The sequence below is a fragment of the Aquarana catesbeiana genome, linkage group LG07 (genome assembly GCF_042186555.1).
Source record: "Aquarana catesbeiana isolate 2022-GZ linkage group LG07, ASM4218655v1, whole genome shotgun sequence".
Classification (NCBI taxonomy): Eukaryota; Metazoa; Chordata; class Amphibia; order Anura; family Ranidae; genus Aquarana; species Aquarana catesbeiana.
The window spans coordinates 23,716,423-23,743,699 of record NC_133330.1 but is presented as its reverse complement, the minus strand read 5'-3'; the positions used below and the strand labels follow the sequence as shown (position 1 = coordinate 23,743,699).

General features: G+C 44.6%; 1 protein-coding gene across 2 annotated transcripts in view; it reads left to right on the top strand.

The window, feature by feature from the left end:
* TMEM43 (transmembrane protein 43) overlaps positions 1 to 25,646 on the top strand; it is a 38,982-nt gene extending 13,336 nt beyond the window's left edge. For both annotated transcript variants that reach the window (XM_073591774.1, XM_073591773.1), the window contains exons 5-13: positions 352 to 446; positions 2,857 to 2,906; positions 5,231 to 5,300; positions 8,833 to 8,903; positions 9,870 to 9,991; positions 13,477 to 13,548; positions 15,287 to 15,388; positions 15,542 to 15,659; positions 23,522 to 25,646. In XM_073591774.1, coding sequence (XP_073447875.1) covers positions 352 to 446; positions 2,857 to 2,906; positions 5,231 to 5,300; positions 8,833 to 8,903; positions 9,870 to 9,991; positions 13,477 to 13,548; positions 15,287 to 15,388; positions 15,542 to 15,659; positions 23,522 to 23,724 — 903 coding nt within the window. In that variant the 3' untranslated portion in view covers positions 23,725 to 25,646. The remainder of the gene's footprint in view (positions 1 to 351; positions 447 to 2,856; positions 2,907 to 5,230; positions 5,301 to 8,832; positions 8,904 to 9,869; positions 9,992 to 13,476; positions 13,549 to 15,286; positions 15,389 to 15,541; positions 15,660 to 23,521) is intronic.
* Positions 25,647 to 27,277: the final 1,631 nt, after the last annotated feature.

Here is a 27,277-nt window from a genome sequence, read left to right as displayed (position 1 = left end):
GTTACTATTATATTTACAAAAATGTGAGGGGTGTGCTCACTTTTGTGACATACTGTATGTATCCTTTTTATATTTATTATAGCTTTGTATTAGCTGTGTGGTGGGAATTCTGCTTTGAAATGTTTTCTAGAGTCCCCAGACACAATCCACCGGACACCTGGAGTCCAGCTTTGTTCTTCTTCTCACAATTTATAATATAGTTTTTGAAGACCTGAGATGTCCCGGAAGCTGCTCTCTTTTACTTAGAAAAAAATCCTGGACACAAAAACGAATTTAGGATTTGACATTTCCTGATCTGATGTTCTTTTCTCTGTACGTTTTTATAAATAATCAGCTTTTGTCCAATTGCAGCCGCTGTTTGACCCAAACTACGGGGTTTCCGTACAATGCGTGAAACTGAAGCGCCAGGTGGAGATGTTCCAGTGGGTGGAGCACGAGGAGTCCAAGTAAGAGACAAACCCTGTGATATTCTCTCTGTGAAGGGAAATGTGTGAGAATAAGGGATGCTAGTTTTTAGTTTTGGCGCAATTTTGAAGCGTGACATGTTGGGTATCTATTTACTCGGTGTAACATCTTTCACATTAAACAAAAAAATTGGGCTAACTTTAGTGTGTGGTTTTTTTTTTTTTTTTTTTTAATTCATTAAACATATTTTTTTTCAGTTCATGAAAGGCGTTTGAAAAATTGCTGTGCAAATACCGTGTGACATAAAAAGTTGCAACGACCGCCATTTTTTTCCCTAGGGTCTTGAGGGTTCTGAATAATTTTCTAGCAAAAAAATTACGATTCGTACATGTAGGAGAGGAATTGGCCCGGTATGGAAGCGGTTAATATTGCTTTAAAGAAAATTTAAAGCAATCTACCCTCGCCGTGGGGTTCTCTCCCACGCTGTAAGGGTTAAAAGCTTGTTATCCCAAAATTAAACAAACTCATGCGCTGAACCCAGCCTGAGGAAACAAACAGACTGCAGGCACACAGCTCTGAAGTGAATATGCAGATATAGGGAGTTGGGATGCTATGTGACCAGCATCAGGTGATGACTAAATATGTATCATATAAACCACCTTAAAGTATAACTAAAGGAGAAAAACTTTTTTTTTTTTTTTTTTTTTTTTCATTTTGGCTAAAGTAAGAGGGTCCTTTCACACGGGGCTGTCCGTTTTGAAGGACTCGGCTTGCTCAGCGGGGAATCGATCCAGTGAAAGGGGCCTAAGAGAGGGTTATAACCCCTGTAAGGTTTATTTTTGCTATCTGTCTCCCATTTAGGGAGATTTCACTTTACTTTCTCTCCAACGGCCACAGGAAGTGAGAAAAAAATCCCTCCAAATTGAGGGAATCCCTGGTTGCCCCCATTGGAAGATTTCCTCTCTTCCTGTCCTGAGGACAACCCATTTTGTCCAAAATTTTGGATTTTTTAGGTGGCGATTTTGTTTTTTTTAGCGTGACCGCGACATTGCGGCGCACAGATCGGACACCTAACTGATACTTTTGACACTTTTTTGGGAACCAGTAACATTTTTACATTGATCAGTGATAAAAATATGCACTGTTACTGTACTAATGACACTGGCAGGGAAAGGGTTAACTCCAGGGGTGATCAAACGGATTAGGTGTGTGCCTAGGAGGTGCTTTTTCTAACTGTGTGGCGGATGGACTGACTGGCGGAACACAGAGATCTGTGTTCCCGCTTAGCAGGGACAGAAGATCTCTGTGTCCATCCCTGTCAGAACGGCGATCTGCCTTGTTTACATAGTCAGATCCCCTGTTCTGCCTCCCTGTGGGGCCATCGCAGGTGGCTGGTGGACTTCGCTTCTGCCGGACACGCTGATTGGCTCCCCCTCTGGCCAATCAGTGCGTGCGTACACCCCCCCCCGCTATCTGCTGCACGAAATGACATACAGGCACGTCGTTTCGCGCAATAGAGCCGACCTGCCATACTGCGGCCGGTCGGCAAGTGGTTAATGAAAACCTCCGACTGTGAGCTGCAGTGCCTGGGAGGGGGGAGCGGGAGAGACACAAATGATGGAGGATTTGGCTCAGTCAGGGAAGGTAAAGGAGGTTTTTTATTTACTTCATGAGGCTTGTGTATCACATAGTAACTGGATTTGGTACTCTTTTAGACTGTCATACAGGAGACTTTATTTGTACTTTAACTACTTCAATACAGGGCACTTTTACCCCCTTCCTGCCCAGGCCAATTTTCAGCTTTCAGCGCTGTCACAATGACAATTGTGCGGTCATGCAACGTTGTACCAATATGAAATTGTTATAATTCTTTTCACACAAATAGAGCTTTCTTCTGGTGCCATTTAATCACCACTGGGTTTTTTTATTGAATGCTAAAAAAATAAATTAAAAAAAGGGCCAAAAATTAAAAAAAAAAAAAAAGTTTTTCTTAGTTTTTGTTAGAAAATGCACTGCTGGGCATCACTGGTGGGCACTGTTTAGGCTGCACTGGTGGTTAGTGCCCTGATCATCTGTACAGTCTCCCCTGTGAGATAATGCTACTGATCGGCTCTCCTTTTCTCACAGGGTGACTGGCATTTCCTTGTTTACATGTGATCAGCTGTGATTGAACACAGCTGATCACATGGGTAAAGAGCCGCGTCATCGGCTCTTTATCGAGATCGGGGGTTGCGCCGTGTCCCAGGGACGCAGCCGAATGGCCCCCCTCCCCCTGCTGGTGCACAAGCGTGGAGAGACTGGGGCAACGTCATATATTATCGTCCCAGAACGAGAGAGCCGCCTTGCGCCCGTCTGTTGTCCCTACGGCGGGTGGGAGGTGGTTAAATGGCTCTGCTTTCTGAAACTATGCAAAGACTTTTATGTAAACATTTTATATTATGTTTTTCACAGAGAGTATGAAGAAAATGGAGAGAAAAAAACAGAGACAAGATACACGTACGGTAAGTGCCATCTTCGGGGAAACTCTGGGGATTGAAATGATAAGACATGCCATGGCTTACCTATTTTTTTTTTTTTTTTTTTTTTTTAAGTGGCTGGTTCTTAGGCGGTTTCTAGAAAGTTAGTGACCTAGAACAAGCATGCAGCCAGTGAAAAGTCCCATCCTACAAACTTCTTCTGTGTCAATGACTATAACAATAGAAATAGGAAAACACATCAAATGTTTTAACTGAGAAAATGGACCATTTGGAAATTGATGGCAGCAACATGTCTCAAAAAAGTTAGGGCCCCACCCCAACTTTTTTGAGACATGTTGCTGCCATCAATTTCCGAATTACCTTTTTGTTTCCTAAAATGGTCCATTTTCTCAGTTTAAAACATATGATTAAAACATTAGCACGGTGTAGCATCCCCTCTTCTTTTACCAACACTCTGTAAATGTCTGGGAACTGAAGAAACCGGTTGCTGGTTTTGGGAGAAGAATGTTGTCCCATTCATGCCTGATAGAGGATTCTAACTGCTCAGTAGCCCTGGGTCTTTTTTTGTGTATTTTTTTTTGCTTAAAAATGTACCAAATACGGTATTTCCGATTGGTGAAAAGTCTGGATTGCAGGCAGGCCAGTTAAGCACCCGGACTCTTCTACTAGGAAGCCATACTGTTGTCATAGATGCAGTATGCGGTTTAGCATTGTCCTGCTGGAATATGTGAGGCCTTCCCTGTAAAAGATGTGGTCTGGATGGAAGCATATGCTGCTCTAAAACCTGGATATATCTTTCAGCATGAATGGTGCCTATCCAGATGTACAAGCTGCTCATTGAATACATACTAATGCCCCCCCCCCTACCATCAGAGATGAAGGCTTCTGAACTGAGCGCTGATAACAAGCCAGGAGGTCCCACTTCTCCTTAGTCAGGAGGATGTGGTGCCCATGGTTGCCAAAGAGAATGTCCAATTTTGATTCGTCTGACCACTAAACAGTTTTCCACTTTGCAACAGACCATTTAAATGAGCTTTTGGCCCAGAGAAGATGGCGGCGTTTCTGGATCATGTTCAGATGTAGCTTCTTCTTTGCATGATAGAGCTTTAGCTTGTATTTATGAATGGCAGGGTGAACTGTGGTTACAGACAGTGATTTATTGGAAGTATTCCTGAGCCCATGCTGAGATATCCACTACAGAATCATGCCTGGTTTTTTTGCAGTGCCGCCTGAGGGCCTGAAGATCACCGCCATCCAATATTGTGTTTCGGCCTCCTCCCTTCCGCATAGAGATTTCTCCATATTCTTTGAATCTTTTGCTGATATTATGTACTGTAGATAATGATAGAGTTGTGCCCTGTACACACGATCGGACTTTCCGACAGAAAATGTGCGATCGGAGCTTATTGTTGGAATTTCCGACACACAAAGTTTGAGAGCAGGCTCTAAAATTTTCCTACAACAAAATCCGTTTGCGTAAATTCCGATCGTGTGTAGACAATTCCGACGCACAAAGTGCCACGCATGCTCAGAATCAAACAGAAGAGCCGCACTGGCTATAGAACTTCAGTTATCCTGGCTCGTCGTTGTGCGTCACCGCGTTCTTGACGTTCGGAATTTCCGACCAACTTTGTGTGACCGTGTGTATGCAAGACAAGTTTGAGCCAACATCCGTCGGAAAAAATCCTAGGATTTTGTTGTCGGCATGTCCGATCAATGTCCGATCGTGTGTACAGGGCATAAAAAGTTTTTAGGAACATTATTCTGAAATTGTTGGACAATTTTTTAGGTGCAGCTTTTCACAGGTTGGTGAACCTCTGCCCATCTTTGCTCCTGGGACACTCTGACTCTCTAAGATGCTCTTTTTATACCCAATCATGTTACTGACTTGTTGCCAATTAACCTAATTAGTTGCAAAATGTTCTTCCTTGTTAGTACCACTGACTGTACCAGTTCTTTGTTGCCCTGACCCAACATTTTTGAGACGTGTTGCTGCCATCAATTTCAAAATTTCCTTACTTTTTTTTTCTATAAATTGTACAATTTCTCAGTTTAAACATTTGATATAGTTTCTATAGTGAATAAAATACGGTTTTATGAGATTTGTAAATCATTGCATTCTGTTTTCGTGTCGATTATTTTGGAAATGGGGTTGGGTCTTTTGAATTCAGTTGAAGATCAGTTTTACATCAATGTGCTTTTTGCTTTGAACCCTCACTACAAGCCATGGTGGATGCATGGAAACGCATCTTAAAAGTCAGTGTGTACCAGCCCTATGCAGGAATAAACTGAAGTGATAATGTAACGTCTCACCTAAAAGCTTTTTTTTTTTTTTTTTTCCTTTTTAGATACGGAGTGGAAATTGGAGGTGGTGAGCAGCAGACATTTCGACCGAGAAATCGCCCATCGCAATCCCAGGTGATCTTCTTTTTATAAAGTCAAACTCCAGCATTCCCTTCAGTCTTGCACAGTTGTACCGGCTCCTCTCCTGGAATGAAATGGCTTCCTCTGATTTCACTGCACACTGTGAGCTTCTCACAAGCTGCAGCAGGTCAGATATAGGCCCACCTAATTTCTTGGCTGGAGGACATCTAGCATCATCTAGATCAGTGGTCGCCAACTTATCATCGGACCTCCCGGACCACTAAACTCACAATTATGAACCTCATGGATCACTAACACGAATTTTACATGCATTATACACACAATGCTCCGGCTCTCTCCCCCCCCCCCCACCTCTGCATCACGCTGCTACCTTACACAGACTCATCATTGGATCTCACCTCCTTATCCAGTCATGTGCTGGAGCTCCATGCTCCCTCCCACAGTCTGTGATCAGCCCTGCCATTGGAAGTCCCTTCCTCCTTCACCTCCCGCTCTCTGCTGTACTCCTGACGCCTCCCTCTGAGTTCACAGGAGCTAGAACTTAAAGTGATTGTAAGGGTAATTTTTTTAAATAACAGACATGTCATACTTGCCTCCACTATGCAGCTCGTGGCCCAGAACCTGCTCTTCTGGGGTCCCCCGGTGGCTCTCGCGGCTCCTCCCCACATCTGATAACCTTGCGGGCACGCTCCCAAATCCAGCATTTGCTTCTATAGACACAGAATGCCGGACTCGGGCCCCGCCACCCCGCTGCCTGCGTCACTGGATTTGATTGACAGCAGCGGGAGCCAATGGCTGTGCTGCTATCAATCTATCCAATCAAGCCGGGAGCCCGTGGAGAAGGAGCCAGTGCGTCCCCGCCGACTGAATGAAGGGGGTTCAGGTAAGTAAAACGGGGGGGGGCTTGGGGGGGTGGTGACTCCCAGGTGTTTTTTTACCGTAATGCATAGGATGCATTAAGGTGAAAAAACACGAACCTTTACAACCCCTTTAAGCGTTGGCATCGGGTATCAATGCACGCTGACAGTATTGACTTTCAGTGTGCTCTGAGAACAACACTGGAAACAACATAGGACGATATTCATCGGCTAGAATGTTGATTTGCGGCATATTCCCTGGGGGTCGCCAACATTTTCTTGTGGACTATCACTGGTTTGCGACCGCTGATTTAGTCCTTTCCTCCCCAGCCTGACTGTCTCTGGCCTGCCCAGTTCATTCCTTGGATTTCAGTTCTTTCAACCATGTAGGTTCAGCGTTACATGTGGGTGTTGCCTACAGTGGTCTGCATGCAAATGACCCCTCAACTATCAAGATGTTTTAATATTTGCATAACCCCTCCCAAGAGCCAAACCCACTGCTTGCATCAGTATTGCCAATACTGTCATGAATACCGCAAAGTCTGCTTTGCGGCATTCATGTTCATGACGGCACAATGTCTCCCCGCTGTCACAGCTGCAGAGCAACACCTGGTGACATCTGCAAAAGATGGCTGACATTTGTTGTAGTGTCATCTCCTGGATCTGTGGACTGCTCTGCATGCCTTGGGTAGACCTCAGTACCCAATGTGCAGTAGGTCCCCTCTGGTAGGTGTAATACAGGGAGAATACCAGCGATCTTGTCACCACTTACCTATCCCCATTCTGGCCAATATGAACCAGGCAGAGGCATGGAGGGTCCAACGCCTCCTGAATTTTTAAAAAGCAAAAAGAAAAGCATTCTAATGAACGAGCAGTGGGGTACCTTATGAGGGGGAGCCATATTGGGATCCCTAGAGCTCCTTTTAACCGCTTGCATACCGGGCACTTTCACCCTCTTCCTGCCCAGGGCAATTTTCAGCTTTCAGCGCTGTCACACTTTGAATGACAATTGTGCGCTCATGCTACACTGTACCCATATGACATGTTTATAATTTTTTTGAAACCGATAGCGCTTTCTTTTAATGGTATTTAACCGCTTCAGCCCCGGAAGATTTTACCCCCTTCCTGAACAGAGCATTTTTTGCGATTCGGCACTGCGTCACTTTAACTGACAATTGCGCGGTCATGCGATGTTGCACCCAAACAAAATTGACGTCCTTTTTTTTTCTCATAAATAGAGCTTTCTTTTGGTGGTATTTGGTCACCTCTGCGGTTTTTATTTTTTGTGCTATAAACACAAAAAGAGCGACAATTTTGAAAAAAACGCATTACTTTTTACTTTTTGCTATAATGCTGTAAACGTTTTTTTTCCTCGGTTTAGGCCGATATGTATTCTTCTACATATTTTGGGTAAACAAAACCTGCAATAATTTTGATTGGTTTACGCAAAAGTTAGAGCGTCTACAAAATAGGGGATAGTTTTATGGCATTTTTTTAAATTTATTTTTTTTCTTAGTAATGGTGCCGATCTGCGATTTTTATTAGGACTGCGACATTATGGCGGACACATCGGACACTTTTGACACTATTTTGGGACCATTGTCATTTATACAGCGATCAGTGCTATAGAAATGCACTGATTACTGTGTAAATGACACTGGCAGTGAAGGGGTTAAACACTAGGGGGCGATGAAGGGGTTCAGTGTGTCCTAGGGAGTGATTCTAACTGTGTGGGGGATGGGCTTTAAGTCACATGACAGCGATCACCGCTCCCGATGACGGGGAGCAGTGATCTCTATCATGACACAAGCCAGAACGGGGAAATGCCTTGTTTACATAGACACTTCCCTGTTCTGAGGCTCTGTGACACGATCGCCGGGAGACCGGCGAACATCGAATCTGCCGGTCCCGCGGGCACGGGCACGGCCACGCTGCGCGCGCCTGCTATCCCCGGCTCTTAAAGGGGACGTACAGGTACGCCCATTTGCCCACCACTGCCATTGTGCCTACGTATATCGGCGCACGGCGGTCGGCAAGTAGGTTTTTTTTTTATTTTTTGCTAAACAAAAAAAGGACAGAAATTTCTGTTATAACATTTTGTAAATAAGTGATTTTCTCCCTCACTGATGGGCGCTGATACGCTGCGCTGGTAGGCAGTAATGATAGGCAGCACTTATACATATCACTGGTGGGCACTGATTGGCAGCACTTGTGGGCACTGTTGGGGCTGCCCTGATAATCAGGGGCACTGATTATCAGTGTAGATGTTGCCCCCTTTGTGGATGTTCAGGTTATCGGCTGTCCTCTCCTCCCGCGCTGTCAGCGTGAGAAGAGAAATGCAGATAACCTGGAAAATCCTGTTTACACTGTTATCAGCTATGATTTGGACACAGCTGATCAAGTGGTAAAGAGCTGCTGTGATTGGCTCGTTACCCCAATCTGTGAACAGCTGTATCCAAAGAACACAGTGATCACAGACCCCCTGCCAATGCGCGCCGCAGAGGGCATGCGAGAAGGGTATTCCTAGGAGGATGTCAATAGAAGCCCTCCCGGCAATGTGTGACCGCGCCATAGCGCGGTCATCGTGGTTGTGAAGAGGTTAATGCAAGCATGCTTATATGTGTTAGGATTTGATTGTTTGCACGGTCTCCATTTTCTGCGTCCTTACAAAGTCATGTAAAGCAAGCGTCCATGTTTTTTTTTTGCAGCGCCATGGCGGTGGAGTCATTCACAGCTGTTGCATCAGATGTCCAGGTTGGAAGTTTCTACCTGTCTAAAGGTGAGAATAATGTCCAAGTCCTACAAGATCAATATAGACATTTCCTTTTTTTTTTTTTTTTTTTTAATTTTTTTTTTTTTACAGCTGTACAAATTGCTCTTATGTACTGAAATGGCTTTCTCTAATTTCACTGCACACTGTGAGCTTCTCACAATGTGCATTAGAAGCTGCAGCAAGTCGGATAGAACCCCGCCTCATTTCCTGGATAAGGGGCCTCCGGCATCATCTAGCTATTTCTTCCCCATCCTGACTGTCCCTGGCCCCGCCCCTTTCATTCACTGGATTTCAGATTTGGCAATCCATGGAGGTTCAGCATCACATGTGGGCGTTGGCTAGGCTAGGCTGTATACCAGGGATATGCAATTAGCGGACCTTCAGCTGTTGCAAAACTACAAGTCCCATCATGCCTCTGCCTCTGGGTGTCATGCTTGTGGCTGTCAGAGTCTTGCTATGCCTCATGGCACTTGTAGTTCTGCAACAGCTGGAGGTCCGCTAATTGCATATCCCTGCTGTGTATAAAAATGCAGCCTACCTGGGAACACCCACTCCTCTAGCCTGACCACCCCAACCCCCCCCCCCCTCCCAAGCTATCTAGGTGTTGTAATATAGGCATAACTTCTCCCAAAAGCCAGCCCACTGCTTCCATCAGGACTGAGGGCTTCTGAGAGGAGTACTGGGATGGAAGCTATGTACAGCACCCTGCTGGCTCCTCCCACCAACCATAATCTGCCTTCATTGCATAGAGAGGTGCACAGACCTAGTGATGATATCACCGAGCCTAAAATAAGGTATATAATGAAACTGGAAAGTTTTTATTTAAATATTTTATTTTTGATGGAGAGGGAGGGGGGTGGGGGGATAAGCTTTGATAATTAGCAGTAATATCCAGCAGTGCAGAGGGTTGCTGGATATAGGAATGCCCCAGACGAGAAGGCTCTTACATTGGCTAACCTTTGCTTCTGATAGGTCTGGTTGAGAAGATTGACAACTTCAAACAGCTGACTCTGACGCAGAAGAGGAATCCACAGGCTGACATCATCACAGAAGGAAATTACTTCTATCACAGCGCCAACCCCAGGAACCCAGAGGTACTGAATACTTGTCTTGACACAGGCAAGAGAGAGGTTAAAGCATTTCTAAAACCCGAATTTGGATGTGGACTACAGAACACCGCTTTCTCTCCTCATTTCCTGTACATTGGGGGGGGGGGGGGGGGGGGGGTTCTGTAGTTCACACAAGACAGCTGGAAAGGCTGATTACATTGTTTGAGAAATCAGTTCAGTGCACGGGAAACGGTGGACGACACATTTTGAAGCCGTTTTGTGGCAGAATCAACACATACAGCGGGGGGAAATAATGATTTGATCCCCTTCAGATTTTGTAGGTTTGCCCACTTACAAAGAAATGAAGGGTCTATCATTTTTATCATAGGTGTATTTTAAATGATAGAGACAGAATATCAACCAAAATCCAGAAAAAACACCAGATACAAAGGTTGAAGTTCAGGGAGTAAAATAAGTATTTGATCCCCAAGAAAAACGTGACTTAGTACTTGGTGGAGAAACCCTTGTTGGCAAGCACAGAGGTCAGACGTTTCTTGTAGTTGGTGACCAGGTTTGCACACATCTCTGGAGGGATTTTGGTCCACTCTTCTTTACAGATCTTCTCTAAATCCTTAAGGTTTCTTGGCTGTTTCTTGGCAACTCGAAGTTTCAGCTCCCTCCATACATTTTCTATAAGTCTAAGGTCTGGCCACTCTATGACCTTAATGTGCTTCTTCTTGAGCCACTCCTTAGTTACCTTGGCGGTATGTTTTAGGTCATTGTCATGCTGGAAGACCCATCCGTGACCCATCTTCAGTGTTCTGGCTGAGAGAAGAAGGTTCTCACCCAAGATTTTACAATACATGGCCCCGTCCATTGGCTCCTCAATGAGGCAAAGTCGGGCTGTACCTTTAGCAGAGAAACAGCCCCGAAGCATCATGTTTCCACCTCCATGCTTGACTGTATGGATGGTGTTCTTAGGGTCATAGTCAGCATTTTTCTTCCTCCAAACACGGCGAGTCGAGTTAATGCCAAAGAGGTCAGTTTTGATTCAGAGAAGGATTGAAAGAAAGTGTTGTGGTCAGATGAGACCAAAACTAAGCTCTTTGGCATCAACTCAACTCGCCGTGTTCGGAAGAAGAAAAATGCTGACTATGACCCTAAGAACACCATCCATACAGTCAAGCATGGAGGTGGAAACATGATGCTTCGGGTCTGTTTCTCTGCTAAAGGTACAGGCCGACTTTGCCTCATTGAGGGGCCAATGGACGGGGCCATGTATTGTAAAATCTTGGATGAGAACCTTCTTCCCTCAGCCAGAACATTGATGATGGGTCGTGGATGGGTCTTCCAGCATGACAATGACCGAAAACATACCGCCAAGGCAACAAAGGAGTGGCTCAAGAAGAAGCACATTAAGGTCATGTAGTGGCCTAGTCAGTCTCCAGACCTTAATCCTATAGAAAATGTATGGAGGGAGCTGAAACTTTGAGTTGCCAAGTGACAGCCAAGAAACCTTAAGGATTTAGAGAAGATCTGTAAAGAAGAGTGGACCAAAATCCCTCCTGAGATGTGTGCAAACCTGGTCACCAACTACAAGAAATGTCTGACCTCTGTGCTTGCCAACAAGGGTTTCTCCACCAAAAGTACTAAGTCATGTTTTCCTTGGGGATCAAATACTTATTTTACTCAGTGAACTGCAACTTCAAGTGGTTGTAAACCCTTACAGATCACTTTTTGCTACAGGTAAGCCTATAATAAGGCTAAACCTGCACGGTTTAGGAGATATCCCCTGTATTTGCCGATGTCATAGGCACATGCGCACTGACACAAACTGAAGCAATGGCACGTATGTGCCGTTGCTTCAGTGAGTGTGTCATTACCGCGTGCATGCGCGGGAGTGACATCATCGCGGCTCCGGCCAATCACAGCGACAGAGGCGTGATACCCGAAAGTAACCCCCAGGAGTGATTACGGGCACCGCAGCGGGGGCTTCAATCTCGGGTGAGTATTACATAATGAGCTAGTATGCTATGCATACTAGCTCATTATGCCTTTGTCTTGCAGGTGTTAGTTTTTTTTTTTTTTATTAATTTATAACATTTGTATCTTGTATGTTGTAATACTTTTTTTACTCCCTGAACTGCAACTTTTGTATCTGGTGTTTTTTCTGGATTTTTGGTTGATATTCTGTCTCTATCATATAAAATACACCTATGATAAAAATGATAGACCCTTCATTTCTTTGTAAGTGGGCAAACTTACAAAATCTGCAGGGGATCAAATAGTTATTTTCCCCCACTGTATTTTCTGTACTTGCAGAAAATTTACCTAGCCTGTAAAGAAAAACAAAAAAAAAACGAATGCAGCCTTCATATCCGAAGACTGGAAAGTTCTAAAGTATTAGATTTTTGCTTATTTTTTTTTTTTTTTTTTTTAGATCTACTTTCATTTTCCAGTTAGTGTAATGCAACAATAACAGTTCTTATTTCAGATGGTTTTACAAATGTTTCCCCATGTGTGTGTCTCTGTAAACTTTCTGTTCTCTGTGGACACTTCCTATTGGTCAGAGTGAATACTTGTGTGGCGATATGAGGATTATATAAGTAAACTGGAAGAAAAGCCTAAGGCAGGCCATAGATTATGAGATTTTCTTTCCCGTAACTACAATTCCCCAATAAACACAGTGAGTGTTGATGGGGGAATCCCTCCCGTAGTGTTATTGTTCTCCCAGCGGGGGAAGCTGTCCCTGCCGGGAGAACACGATTACTTCTAGCGGCTATAGCCGCTGACAATAATCGCATGCTAAAAAATCCAGATTGACTTGGGTGCAATCAGCCTGCCCATAGATGGATCAGATCTCGGCCAGTCCCTGCTGAACCGACCTATCTATGGTCGGCTTAACACTAACTATTCTTAAAATGTTCCCTCCACCTACCTACCTGCATACTCTGTGTAAAAAAAAAAAAAAAAAAAAAAATGATCTTTGTACTTCCCTTTTTTTAAATCTGCTCTGGTCCCGTCACGCGATCCTGCAGCTCCGCAATTGAATGCAATATGGCGACCTGAAGGCGTTCCGTTTGCCATTGGTGGACAGAACACTCCCAGAAATGCCATTTCCTGCTTGTGTGATTGGCTCGCTGATTTTCCTAGAAATCTGCACTAAGATACAAGTCAGATTTTAGGCATCTCTGCAACAAAAGTGTTATTTTTAGTAAGATACTCCACAAGGGTTAATTACTCCTAAAGGGATGCAGACATTGCAAATTTCCTCATTAGAACACTGCAAGTGCAACAGCTGATTAATAATGAAAAAGTCACTCCCATGCAGATTCACTCTGAACATTGACATAATGAAACAAACAACCATTCCTCCAGAGCAGGTAGCAATCTGCATCAAAAAATTGTTAAAATCCCTGCAATGTCCCAAAGGGGATTGTTTGTGTGTGTCCCCCCCCCCCCCCCCCCCAACAAAAGTGGAGTTACTCTTTAAACAGGCACCTTATTTATTTTCTGTCTTCACATTTCAGGTGGGTGATCTACGGATCTCCTTCTGGTACGCTGGCGTTTCCCTGGGAAATTCATTTGGATCAGTGGACACGGTAATAATCTTTATATTGTTTTAAAAGTTTTGTTTCTAATCACAACATTTTGACATCATAAGAAATCACCGAAAAACACAATGGCTTCCCTGAACCCAAAAAGTGAAGATTTGTTATCTTATAGGGAATATCTTTTTTTTTTTAATTATAAATTTTATTTTATTTTAGCAGAAGAAGGCATTTTCCACGAAAACATGCATGACAGAGATGATCATAACCAAATATCAAAACGTATATCTGAAAAATCCGTTCTGTCCAATAAAGTAATAGATATACATCAACCCAACAATCTAATAACTATCCCACTTCAGTCATGAACTTAAAAAAAAAAAAAAACCCTAATTCCCCAAAACAATGTGGGAAAAATGGTGAGGCCAGACTTTAGGTTTGACACAAGAGAAATCCGTGAATATGCGTTTTCGGTTAGTACAGTGGTCTCCAGACTGCGGCCAGCGGGCCGAATGCAGCCCTTTGCTTGCCTGTATCCGGCCCTTGGGGCACTATTCCTCCCACTGACACCAACTATGGGGCATTATTCTTGCCACTGACACCAGCAATGGGGCATTATTCTTCCCACTGACACCAATGATGGGGCACTATTCCTTCCACTGACACCAATGATGGGGCACTATTCCTTCCACTGACACCAATGATGGGGCACTATTCCTTCCACTGACACCAGCGATGGGGCACTATTCCTTCCACTGACACCAGCGATGGGGCACTATTCCTCTCATTGAAACCAGCGATGGGGCACTATTACTCCCACTGACACCAATGATGAGGCACTGTTCCTCCAACTGACAATGGGGATGGGGCTCTATTTCCACTGACACCAACGATGGGGCACTATTCCTCCCATTGACACCAATGACCAGGGCTGGTGCAAGGATTTTTGACACCCTAGGCAAAACCTCATTTTGCTGCCCCCCCCCTCCACAACTGAATCTACCCCTTTTGCCCGAGCATCAGTGTGACAGGAGCCGGAGCTAGAGGAAGCATGCGGCTGCAGTAGAGAGCACTAATCATAGAGGCATGCAGGGGATGTTTTCTTCCGTTCCATCAGGACATGTCCTCCAGTGTTGCGCCTCTATAATGAAACTACAGAGCGGCTACAGTGGCTGCCTGAGTAACATGCAGCAGAGGCATCCCATTAGATGTGAACGCTTTATCCCAGCAGCGCCCACTAGAGGTTATAACATTTTATTACAGAGGTATTTATAATACAGCATTGAAAAACGTACATAGCGCAGATACAGAGAGTAGGGAAACCAGCGGCCGGGCGCCCTAAGCAGCAGTGCACCCTAGGCGGCCGCCTAGTGGTAGCACCGGCCATGCCAACGACGGGGCATTATTCTTCCGACTGACACCCACGACAGGGGCACTGTTTCTCTAACCGATACTGGGGATGGGACACTTTTCCTCCGACTGATACTTACAATTGGAATTGCAACAATACCCATGACGGGACGCTATTTAGTCTGCTACTGACCAAAGTCTACATGCAATTTATTTACTCCCACTGACTTTGGGACATTTTCTTCCACTGGCCGAAGTCGGGCACTCCTAAGGACTGAAGGACAGTAACCTGGCCCTTTTTGTCTAGAAAGTTTGGAGACCCCTGGGTCAGTACATGATCCCTTTGATTACAACAGATCTGTTTTAAAAAAGTTGTGGGTTCAGCTTATATCTGCTGAGTTGCTGTTCTTCTTACTTCTTCCATATCTTCCTGTTTCAGGTGAGTGTCGTGGCGCGGCAGCGAGGGGTGGAGCTGGTCCCGTACAAAACCAAATCCGGGGACCAGCTGGAGCTGCTCCACATGGGGAGTCACAGCGCTGAGGTTAGTCATTGTCCTGAATGGCCCCCCTTTTGTCAAAGACTAAACCTGCCAAGCATTGTTTGTAACTAATATTATAATTTCTGAAAATATTTCACAATGTTTTTTTCTGGCCTTAACCTTGAGAATTTGATGTGTTTTTTTCCACTTTTACAGGAGATCTTCCATGCAGAGCATCAAAGTAACATTATGAAGACCTGGATGCTACGAGGCGCTGGCTGGTTCATGATGTTTATGGGCATCAGTCTAATGATCAAGATCTTCCATACACTGGGTGAGCTTTTATACATTATACAATTAGAACAATATACACGCCCGTGCCACACCTAGGACATGTAACTTAATGCCAGGAACCAGTTTAAAAGACTTTGAATGTTCGAGGTAAGCCCGTAAAAACGTCATATAAATACCGTGGGCGTACATCCTCCTCTGCCATGGGTGCCCTGCTCATCTGTTTGACAGCCGGGTCCTGATCTGTATCTGACAGCAGCTCTGTACGCACAGAACCTGTATACCATCTTTGCTGGCTGCATATATTAACCCAATGCATTGTGATTTAGTTCTTGTATGCAAAGATCAAAGACGTGTCCTTTTGATCTGCACCTAGACAACATCTCAATTGGAAAATAAAATGAGATTTAAAATCTACAAAACAATTTTGCAAAAAAATAAATCGATTAACCACTTGAGCCCCGGACCATTATGCTGCCTAAGGACCAGAGGTCTTTTTCCAATTTGGCACTGCGTCGCTTTAACTGCTAATTGCGCGGTCATGCAATGCTGTACCCAAACGAAATTTGCGTCCTTTTCTTCCCACAAATAGAGCTTTCTTTTGATGGTATTTGATCACCTCTGCAGTTTTTATTTTTTGCGCTATAAACAGAAAAAGACCGAAAATTTTGAAAAAAAATGATATTTTCTACTTTTTGTTATAAAAAAAAATCCAATAAACTAAATTTTAGTCATACATTTAAGCCAAAATGTATTCGGCCACATGTCTTTGGTAAAAAAAATGTCAATAAGTGTATATTTATTGGTTTGCGCAAAAGTTAAAGCGTCTACAAACTAGGATACATTTTCTGTAATTTACACAGCTTTTAGTTTATGACTGCCTATGTAATTTCTTGAGGTGCTAAAATGGCAGGGCAGTACAAAACCCCCCCAAATGACCCCATTTTGGAAAGTAGACACCCCAAGGAAATTGCTGAGAGGCATGTTGAACCCATTGAATATTTATTTTTTTTGTCCCAAATGATTGAATAATGACAAAAAAAAAAAAAATATTTACAAAAAGTTGTCACTAAATGATATATTGCTCACACAGGCCATGGGCATATGTGGAATTGCACCCCAAAATACATTCAGCTGCTTCTCCTGAGTACGGGGATACCACATGTGTGGGACTTTTTGGGAGCTTAGCCGCGTACGGGGCCCCGAAAACCAAGCACCGCCTTCAGGATTTCTAAGGGTGTAAATTTTTGATTTCACTCTTCACTGCCTATCACAGTTTCGGAGGCCATGGAATGCCCAGGTGGCACAAAACCCCCCCAAATGACCCCATTTTGGAAAGTAGACACCCCAAGCTATTTGCTGAGAGGCATGGTGAGTATTTTGCAGCTCTCATTTGTTTTTGAAAATGAAGAAAGACAAGAAAAAACTTTTTTTTTTTCTTTTTTCAATTTTCAAAACTTTGTGACAAAAAGTGAGGTCTGCAAAATACTCACTATACCTCTCAGCAAATAGCTTTGGGTGTCTACTTTCCAAAATGGGGTCATTTGGGGGGGTTTTGTGCCACCTGGGCATTCCATGGCCTCCGAAACTGTGATAGGCAGTGAAGAGTGAAATCAAAAATTCACGCCCTTAGAAAGCCTGAAGGCGGTGCTTGGTTTTCGGGGTCCCGTACGCGGCTAGGCTCCCAAAAAGTCTCACACATGTGGTATCCCCGTACTCAGGAGAAGCAACAGAATGTATTTTGGGGTGTAATTTCACATATTCCCATGGCATGTTTGAGCAATATATCATTTAGTGACAACTTTGTGCAAAAAAAAAAAATTTGTCTCTTTCCCGCAACTTGTGTCGCAATATAAAATATTCCATGGACTCGACATGCCTCTCAGCAAATAGCTTGGGGTGTCTACTTTCCAAAATGTGGTCATTTGGGGGGGTTTTGAACTGTCCTGGCATTTTATGCACAACATTTAGAAGCTTATGTCACACATCACACACTCTTCTAACCACTTGAAGACAAAGCCCTTTCTGACACTCATTGTTTACATGAAAAAGTTATTTTTTTTTGCAAAAAAATTACTTTGAACCCCCAAACATTATATATTTTTTTTTAAAGCAAATGCCCTACAGATTAAAATGGTGGGTGTTTCATTTTTTTTTTTCACACAGTATTTGCGCAGCGATTTTTCAAACGCATTTTTTGGGGAAAAAAACACACTTTTTTTTTCATTTTAATGCACTAAAACACACTATATTGCCCAAATGTTTGATGAAATAAAAAAGATGATCTTAGGCCGAGTACATGGATACCAAACATGACATGCTTTAAAATTGCGCACAAACGTGCAGTGGCAACAAAATAAATACATTTTTAAAAGCCTTTACAGGTTACCACTTTAGATTTACAGAGGAGGTCTACTGCAAAAACTACTGCCCTCGATCTGACCTTTGCGGCGATACCTCACATGCATGGTGCAATTGCTGTTTACGTTTGACGACAGACCGCCGCTTGCGTTCGCCTTAGCGCGAGAGCAGGGGGCGATAGGGGTGCTTTTTTTTTTTTTCTTTTTTCTTTATTATTTTTTTGCTTTTTTATCTTATTTTTAAACTGTTCCTTTCATTTTTTTTTTTTTTTTGATCATTTTTATTGTTATCTCGGGGAATGTAAATATCCCCTATGATAGCAATAGGTAGTGACAGGTACTCTTTTTTGAAAAAATTGGGGTCTATTAGACCCTAGATCTCTCCTCTGCCCTCAAAGCATCTGACCACACCAAGATCGGTGTGATAAAATGCTTCCCCAATTTCCCAATGGCGCTAGTTACATCCGGCAAAGTCATAAAATGCTCGTAGCTTCCGGTTTCTTAGGCCATAGAGATGTTTGGAGCCACTCTGGTCTCTGATCAGCTCTATGGTCAGCTGGCTGAATCACCGGCTGCATTCTCAGGTTCCCTGTTGAGACAGGAGAGCCAGAGAAAAACACGGAAGACGTTGGGGGGGGGGGGGGGCGGCATTCCTTCCACGGCTTGTAAAAGCAGTCTAGAGGCTAATTAGCCGCTAGGATTGCTTTTACATGAAAGCCGACCGCTGGCTGAAAAGAATAATACCAAGATGATACCTAAACCTGCAGGCATCATTCTGGTATAACCATTCAAAGTCGTGAATGGCGTACCTGAAGACAAAAAAATGGTTAACAATAAAGCACAATAAACGGTAAAGTATAAAAAATTGCATACCTGAAAAGCAAACATGATAAAACATTGCAGAATAGAATACAGTAAAAAAGAGCAGAACAATAGAGAGAATAGAGAGAGAACAATAAAACGACAACTATTTTTTTTTATTTTATATATATATATATTTTTTTTTTTTACACTTTTTTTGTAACTAACTTTTATAACGGTAACCGGTTCCAGGTTCGGGTCTCTCAAAATGCGATGGCATCTTGGGAGACCCTGTGAAAGTGTGCCTAGTCTGTGCAATGCTGTACCCTACGCTAATACTCAACTAGTGAATGGTAGCGTTCAAAACATTCACCAATGCAAAGACCAGGATTGTCAGGACAGGAGGGACAATAATAGCGGGTGTCACGCCTATATCCGCGCTTGCTGCAGACACGACATCTTTTTTGGGGGTTCGTTGGGTAGGGGTACTCGGGAGGACATAAAGAAAATGCCTCTCATGCAGCCGACTGCATTTGGTTGGGGATGTGAATGGGGGAAGTACGGGCGCTGCAGAAGTGGTGGGTTCCCAATTAGGATTGGCGAATGCAGCAGGAAGGGCACTATGGGCACGACGGGCCTGTGTTTGTCTTCTTGGTGGCAGCGGGACACTACTTGTGCTTGCCACCTCACCAGCTTGAACTGCACTTATGGGACTCGCCACGTCACCAAGTGTTACTGCAGTGCTGGTTTGACTATGACCGGGGTGTACTAGGCCGCTGGTGCTTGCCAGTTCAATAAAAAGCTACCAAAAAAACTTAATGCATAACTGCAGCGTTCGCAGAGTCAGGCCTGATCCCTGCGATCGCTAAGATCGCAGGGATCAGGCCTGACTCTGCGAACGCTGCAGTTATGCATTAAGTGTTTTGTAAGTGACAGTGATCGATCGATACTGCACTTGGGTGGGCTGGGCGGAGGGGCAAAACGCAGGTGCTAGCAGGTATCTGGGCTGATCCCGCTAACACTGCGTTTTTGGGAACCCTAAACTGCTGGGGACGCCAGTATAGATCTGATCGGACCAGATATTGATCCGTTCAGATACTATACCACTAAGGGAGGTGTATGCTGCGTGCGTGGGTGTTAGCGGTACTGGCGCTAATCTGACGCTGCTTGGGGCTGGTGCTTGCCAGTTCACCAAAATACTACCAAAAAAACTGTTAGCGATCGCAGGGATCAGGCCTGACTCTGCGAACGCTGCAGTTATGCGTTTAGTGTTTTGTAAGTGACAGTGATCGATCGATACTGCACTTGGGTGGGCTGGGCCGGGCGGAGGGGCAAAACGCAGGTGCTAGCAGGTATCTGGGCTGATCCCGCTAACACTGCGTTTTTGGGAACCCTAAACTGCTGGGGACGCTAGTATAGATCTGATCGGATCAGATATTGATCTGATCAGATACTATACCACTAAGGGAGGCGTATGCTGCGTGCGTGGGTGTTAGCGGTACTGGCGCTAATCTGACGCTGCCTGGGGCGACGCATATCACCGCCGGGCGATCAGGGGGCTAAACCTTTATTCGGTAATAAACGGCGGGTGCCCTGACACTATAAAAAATAAACAAACTAACCAGCATCACCCGTAACAGTTATACGGTGATCAGGGGTGAAAGGGTTAACTAGGGGGCCATCAAGGGGTTAAAACATTTATTCGGTAGTATATGGGGGTCCCTGTCGCTATAAAACGCTGACGGCGAACCTAAACATTTAGGTCCCTAACTATCGTCACCAGCGACACTAATACAGCGATCAGAAAAATGATCGCTTAGCGACACTGGTAACAGGGGGTGATCAAGGGGTTAAAACTTTATTAGGGGGGGTTAGGGGGGTATCCTAGACCTACAGGGGGCTAATACTCACTGACCTAACACTTCTAACTGTCACAAACTGACACCAATCAGTAATCAGAAAAAAAAAAACAAAAAAAAACCTGCTGGTGTAAGTTTGTGACGGGGGGGGGGGGGGTGATTGGGGGGGGATCGGGGATCGGGGGGGCGATCGGGGGGGGGGGGGGGATCGGGGTGTTTTGTGTGCCTGGCATGTTCTACTGTGTGTGTGTAGTGTGTTGGTGCACTCACATACCTGTCTTCTCTCCTCGGGCCGGAACGGAAATTACCGAGCCGAGGAGAGATGACATCATTTCCTTTGCTGCTGTTTAGCATACAGCAGCAAAAGGAATGATTCGATTGGCCGGCGGCGATCGCGAGGGGGGGGCCACGAACGGATGGCCTCCCCCTCACCTCCGATCGCCGTGGGACAAAAGACGACCACCTCGGGCACCGGGGGGGGGGGGTCCGATCGGACCCCCCACCCGCGGAAGGCAAATCACGTACATGTACGTGATTTTTCCTGTCCGTGCCACCTTGCCGACGTACATCGGCGTAAGGCGGTCGTCAAGTGGTTAAATAAATTTAAAACTTTTTTTTTTTACCCCAACATTTCATATTCCTGATATGTGGCTGCTGTACCATTTACTTGTATGAGAAAGTCACCTGTTCTCTTTGTATGGACACCTTTGTGTGAAATCCCTGGTGTTCCTGCCAGTCCCTCTGCTTGCCTATTAAAAACTGACCACACTAAGCAGGAGAACACACCGCGTGGTCAGTTCTCTAGTGGTGCTGGGAACTCTGTGTGCGCTCCTCCAATGATCGGACTTGTCCTAACACGCCCCCTGCAGCTGAGTACAGAGGGAATGTGATCACTTATAAAGAAGAGAAAAAAGGTTTTTTTTAATGTGTTTTATATCTATACAAAAAATGTTTTGCCTTTCATTTCTATTTTACAAGTTGTTTTACAAGGTGATCGTTTACAATCACTTTAAATATAAAAAAAATAAAATAAAAAAAATATATGATATAGTTATCCTTTTTCAAATCCTATTTTTCCCCTCTGATTTTTAAAGGTCAGCAGCTACAGTATTTGTAACTGCTGACTTTTATGTTTTTAAAACGGAACTTTAGTCAGAAATTGCCCATTTTCCCAGGTATAGCTATGTAAACATTAATAACAAGTGCCGATACAGTTTAAAATCCAGTAATACACTGTCTCACCCTGCTTTGCACATGCTTAGTTGCTCTCCATTTTTATCATTGTGCCAAAAATTTGAGCCACTAGGGGCCAATCTGCTGACAGCCCAAAGATTTACTGCTGCTCGGGCTCTGGGCTTCAGCAAAATGGCAGCCTCCAGCAAGAAGAAACGGGATCAATGATGGAGGCAATTTACAACACACACTAATTTTGGTAGCATAACTTATAAATGTGGGATATATGTTGCTTGCTACAGAATATTTTTTTTTAATTTATTTTTTTATCAAGTTGTTATGGCTAAAGTTCTGCTTTTAACAATAAGGGTGAAGTTCCTCTTTTAGTATTTTAAGTCATTGACACAGAACGAACTTGCATGTGCAGAAGTCTAAAATTTCCGATTGGCATACCTGTGCCGTGAGGGTGACTCAGAAAGTATTGAAGTCATTGGATCCCAACCACACACACGACTGACATTGGGCCTCTTGTATAAAGTGAGTGTTAATTACCCATAGAGATCATACACAAGAGTGACCCCGCTCCAGGCTCCTGAGTAATTTACTCCATCTCAGGTGCTTGTATCCTCATGGTTTGTGGAAGACTTGGGTATATGGAATCCAAAAGAATGGCAGCCACACACAAGTTTTTTTTTTTTTTTTTTTTTTCCCCCAAATCAACTTTATTAATCACAGCCCAACTTGCAGAAGATCCGGCTGAAGCATTTTGCTCTTAAGAGCCTGACGTTTAGGACCAAAAAGCTTTACAAGAGGAATTTGTGTGTCTTGTGCTGTGAACAATAAAGTTTTTATTTATTTATTTTATTTATTTATTTATTTCAGGTACTTATATAGCGCCATCAATTTACGCAGCGCTTTACATATACATTGTACATTCACATCAGTCCCTACCCTCAAGGAGCTTACAATCTAAGGTCCCTAACTCACCTTCATATACCAGGGCCAATTTAGACAAAATCCAATTAACCTACCAGCATGTCTTTGGAGTGTGGGAGGAAACCGGAGTACCCGGAGGAAACCCACGCAGGCACAGGGAGAACATGAAGGTAGTGTCGTGGTTGGGATTCGAACCAGCGACCCTTCTTACTGCTAGGCGAAAGTGCTACCCACTACACCACTGTGCCACCCCAAAGTTGAACTTTATCATTCATATACTAACTGTGACCAACCGAGGGAGAGCAAAAATCGGGTACCACATCCCTATATTATAGTGGAAACCAAAAAAAAAACAAAATAGGACTTTTTAAGGTGCTGTTAATCGTTGTATTTGATTCATGGCATCTTGAAAGTCCCATTCTGTTGCTTTTTTGGTTTCCTTTTATCATTCTTTTCACAGCCCGAAGCAACTCTTCCCACAGGCGAGCATAGTTCTAAGTGTAACGCGTCAATGGGAGGAGTTTCTGCTGACTGTAATGTGAACAATAAAGTTGATAAAAAAAAAAATCCACCCCCTTATTTACTGACCTGTTTCTGAAGAACAGCAGCTGGAATCTTGTTTGCTTTGGGCATGGACTCTTCCCTTTTAGAAGTTCAGCACCCATTGCCGTTCTTTTAAATGTCACTAGAAATGTAAAAAACTGTACCGTCTGATGTGTAGATAGTGTCTTGTATAAGATTGTAATTAAAGGTGCTGTCCATTTTTTTCTCTGCAGTGGATTGGTTCCCCATCGTCCGTGATCTCGTCAATCTTGGACTCAAACTCTTCGCTTTGTGTTTGTCTTCTTCCCTTTCCCTGCTGACCATCGCCGCCGGTTGGTTCTTCTATCGCCCTTTGTTGTCGTTACTCCTGAGCGCCATCGCAGTTGGCATTATATTCCTCGCTCGAACCCGCGTGCCATCCAAGAAGCACCAATAAGAAGAAGTGCGCTGTGGTCTTCATGCAGTATTGCTTAGGGCTTGAAGCTGGTAACGGGGTTACTGTACCCAGACTATAACTCTGGGGTGATTCATGCAATAATGTATTCTTTATCACTATGCAATTTATTTGTATACACAAGTATTGTGTTTTGTAGCTCATTTTGTATTTATGTGTTATACTACCCTGTTTCCCCGAAAATAAGACCTAGCGTGATTGTCGGTGCTGGCTGCAATATAAGCCCTACCCCCCCAAATAAGCCCTAGTTAAAGTCCTTGTAGGTCTTATTTTCAGGGTAGGGCTTATTTGGGGGGTAGGGCTTATATTGCAGCCATCACTGACAATCACGCTAGGTCTTCTTTTTGGGAAACAGGGTAAGCTAAAGGGGATTTGAAGGGCTGAAAAAAAAAAATAAAGAACTGCATGAGCTTAAATGAGAAGTTCACCTTTTGGAACATGTTATGCTAATTACGGGTGGAACAAGTTACATGTTCCAGCTCCAGCCACCAGTTCCCCCGCCCCCCCGCCCTTTCAGAGTGACAGCGGGCGGGGGATCTTCTCCTCACACCCACTGTCACTATTAGAAAAGAGTGTGGCCTGTGGGGCTCCTCCCACACAGCCGTGGTCATTCATTCACTGTTTCCTGATGAATGAATGAAGTACAAGCCACCGCGGCTGACAGCTTGTAGTTCTGAATAATGATCACTCTTGTAGTTCATTCACAAGCCCTGCAGCTTCCAGCAGGCAGCCCCTACCTACAGGCTTGCCTGTAGAAGCCTCACAATGCAACCCCGACCCGCTGATCACAAGTGCAATGCTTTCCAGGCTCCTGCAGGAAAAATAATAAATGCACTTTTTTTTTCTGCAAAAGTATGTATATTTCATTTTTTTTTTTTTTTTTTTCAGGAAAGATGAACTTCTCCTTTAAGATTGCTAATTGTGCAGTTGGTCGTGTTAATCCTCAATGCTTCCTAAGTCATTATTGACCAGGTATTTAAAGTGTTAGTTTACCTTTTCAGCAAAAATGAAAAGGTGAACAAACGCTGCACAACTTCCCCATCCCCCGATCTCCGCTGTACTCAACTCCGCGGGTGATGAGCTCTTAGTGCCAACGCAAGACAGTGTAGTGGTCCGGGGAATTGAAACCGCCGCTCTTCTCCCTCTTCTTTCCGCAGCACTTCTGGGATGGATCGGAGCGATTCTGATTGGTCAGCGCTGACACAGAGAATTGCCCCGATCCATCACAGATGCCCTGTATAAAGAAGTGGGAGAAGAGCAGGGAGTGCAAAGCCCCCCGGGCTGCTATACAGGCTGTTTGGGTACTGGCAGCTCATCACCCATGGAGGCAAGTACAGTGGAGACCGGGAGGGTATATGGCATGCGTTTTTTTAAATTTTGTCTGAAAATGTGAACTAACCCTTTAAGCTAGATCTTGAACAACGATGACCACACAGCTAGCATTTTACCAGGATGTCAGTGGTTGAACTCCTTTTCTGTTTTTCTCATGGCAGGTTTCATTCATTGGGGTTGTAGGCCCTGGTGCACACTGGCTTTTGTTACCTGAAAGAGAATTGTTTTGTGGTTGTGATTTCTTGGGGGATTTACTAAAACTGGAGCAGCTGTGCATAAGTACCCAATCAGCTTCTAACTTCTAGAACTTGGAATGGTTGACGTTCATAGCTGCTCCAGATTCTGTCTGCTCCAGTATTAGTAAGTTTCCCTTGTTGTATTTATGCACGTTGCATTTTTTTTTTATCTGCAGTTGCAAGGCTGATCTGATTTTTTGTAGTAGAATTCTAGTTTTCACAATGAAATGAAGTCTTTGGTATGCTCTTCTGTCCCCAAGCCATTTTTGTTTTGTTAGCTCTCACTAAGGATGAGCTCCGGCGTGTCCGCATGCTGCACGGGCCGAGCCCGCCAGGAAGTCGGCACGGCGCAGCGCTAATCACAGGCAGTGAGACATTTCCTGATGTGCGGCTGCAGAGATCGGGAAATGTCTCACTGCCTGTGATTAGCTCTGCGCCGTGCCGGCTTCCTGGCGGGCTCGGCACGTGCAGCATGCGAACACGCCAGAGCTCATCCTTAGCTCTTACTTACCCTCCCCGACCGCAGTGAATATGCCTCCTCTTTGGTGTTGTGGCTGGGCTCCCTCTTACATCCACAAGACCAGAGGCGTAGCTTGTAGCCCCCCCCCCCACTACTTTCAACGTGCGTGCAGATACATCCACCGCATGCCAAGATACTCAAAGTGGCTTAAGAGTTTTGAGTCCCTCTTTACATCAGAGGGTAGGGATTACCTCTGGAGAATCAGAGGACAGGGACAACTGGCAGGTCACTTGGAAGAACTCCTTTCCCATCCCAGAACTGTACACAGGGCTGAAATCACATTCCTTTACACACAGTCTATCAGCCTTCACAGGGTGTTTCTGGCTTTTATGTTGCCCTTCTGACCAGTGAAATTCTCTGGTCGGAACGGCAGTGTAGTTGCAGGAGGCAGATACTCCCTGTGCAGATCATGGCTGACTGGCTGTGTTGTAAAGGAATGTGATTTCAGACCTGCAGAGGAGGAGTAGTATAGAGTGCTATACAGGGAAAGGAGCTCAGCAGCTGCAGGGTGGAGGGGGTAGGCAGGGGGCAACTTAGATCTGGGAGGGCAAAGCCACGTGACACAAAATCTGTAGCCTGCAGCCCTTCAGGGGCCCCCCCGAGGAGGTGTTACGGGATTTGTTTTTTGCAATTTCTGAAGGTTTCTCTGTCAATGTTGGCAGGTGTTTGGGGAAAGTCACCTCCCAGGGGTGTGTGTCTTTTGCCCAGTTGTCAGGGAAGTAGGGTAAGTAGATTTGTAGCGATTGTGACCCCTGCAACCCCTAATGCTACGCCATTGCGCAAGACAATCCAATGAACTTCAGAGGAGCCATATTTCCCATGATACACCACTGAATGGGACTTGTTTTGCTTCTCTGGACGGCCCCTCATTACATCGCCATGAGGAAAAGAGAAGGTTTTTGGCTAGAGGTGTGTGGGAGCACAGGACCACCTTACATTACATCACCGTTAGGGGGGGACGAAAAGGGATCTTTGGGCAAGAGGTGTGTGGGAGCACAGGACCTCCCCCCTACATTACATCACCATTAGGGGGGACAGAGAGGGATCTTTGGGCAAGAGGTGTGTGGGAGCATATGACCACTCTACATTACATCACCATTACGGGGGGGGGGGGGGGGGGGCGCGGAGAGGGATCTTTGGGCAAGAGGTGTGTGGGAGCACAGGACCCCCCCCCCCCCCTACATTACATCACCATTAGCGGTGGCTGACGGTACTTGTAGTTCATTCACACACAAGTGTAAATGGATCCTTTAAATCTTAGGCCTCTCTCAGATGTTCGATTTCATGCATACACCAGGATCCAGCAGCAAGATTCAGTGGATTCTTGTAGCTGGGATGACGGGTGTATGCCAACAGCAGAGGCCACTCAGTCTGTACAAATGAATGAGAGGGTGATGACAGCTATCGTTCTTTTCATATATCTGTGGTTAGGGACGAATGTCTGAGC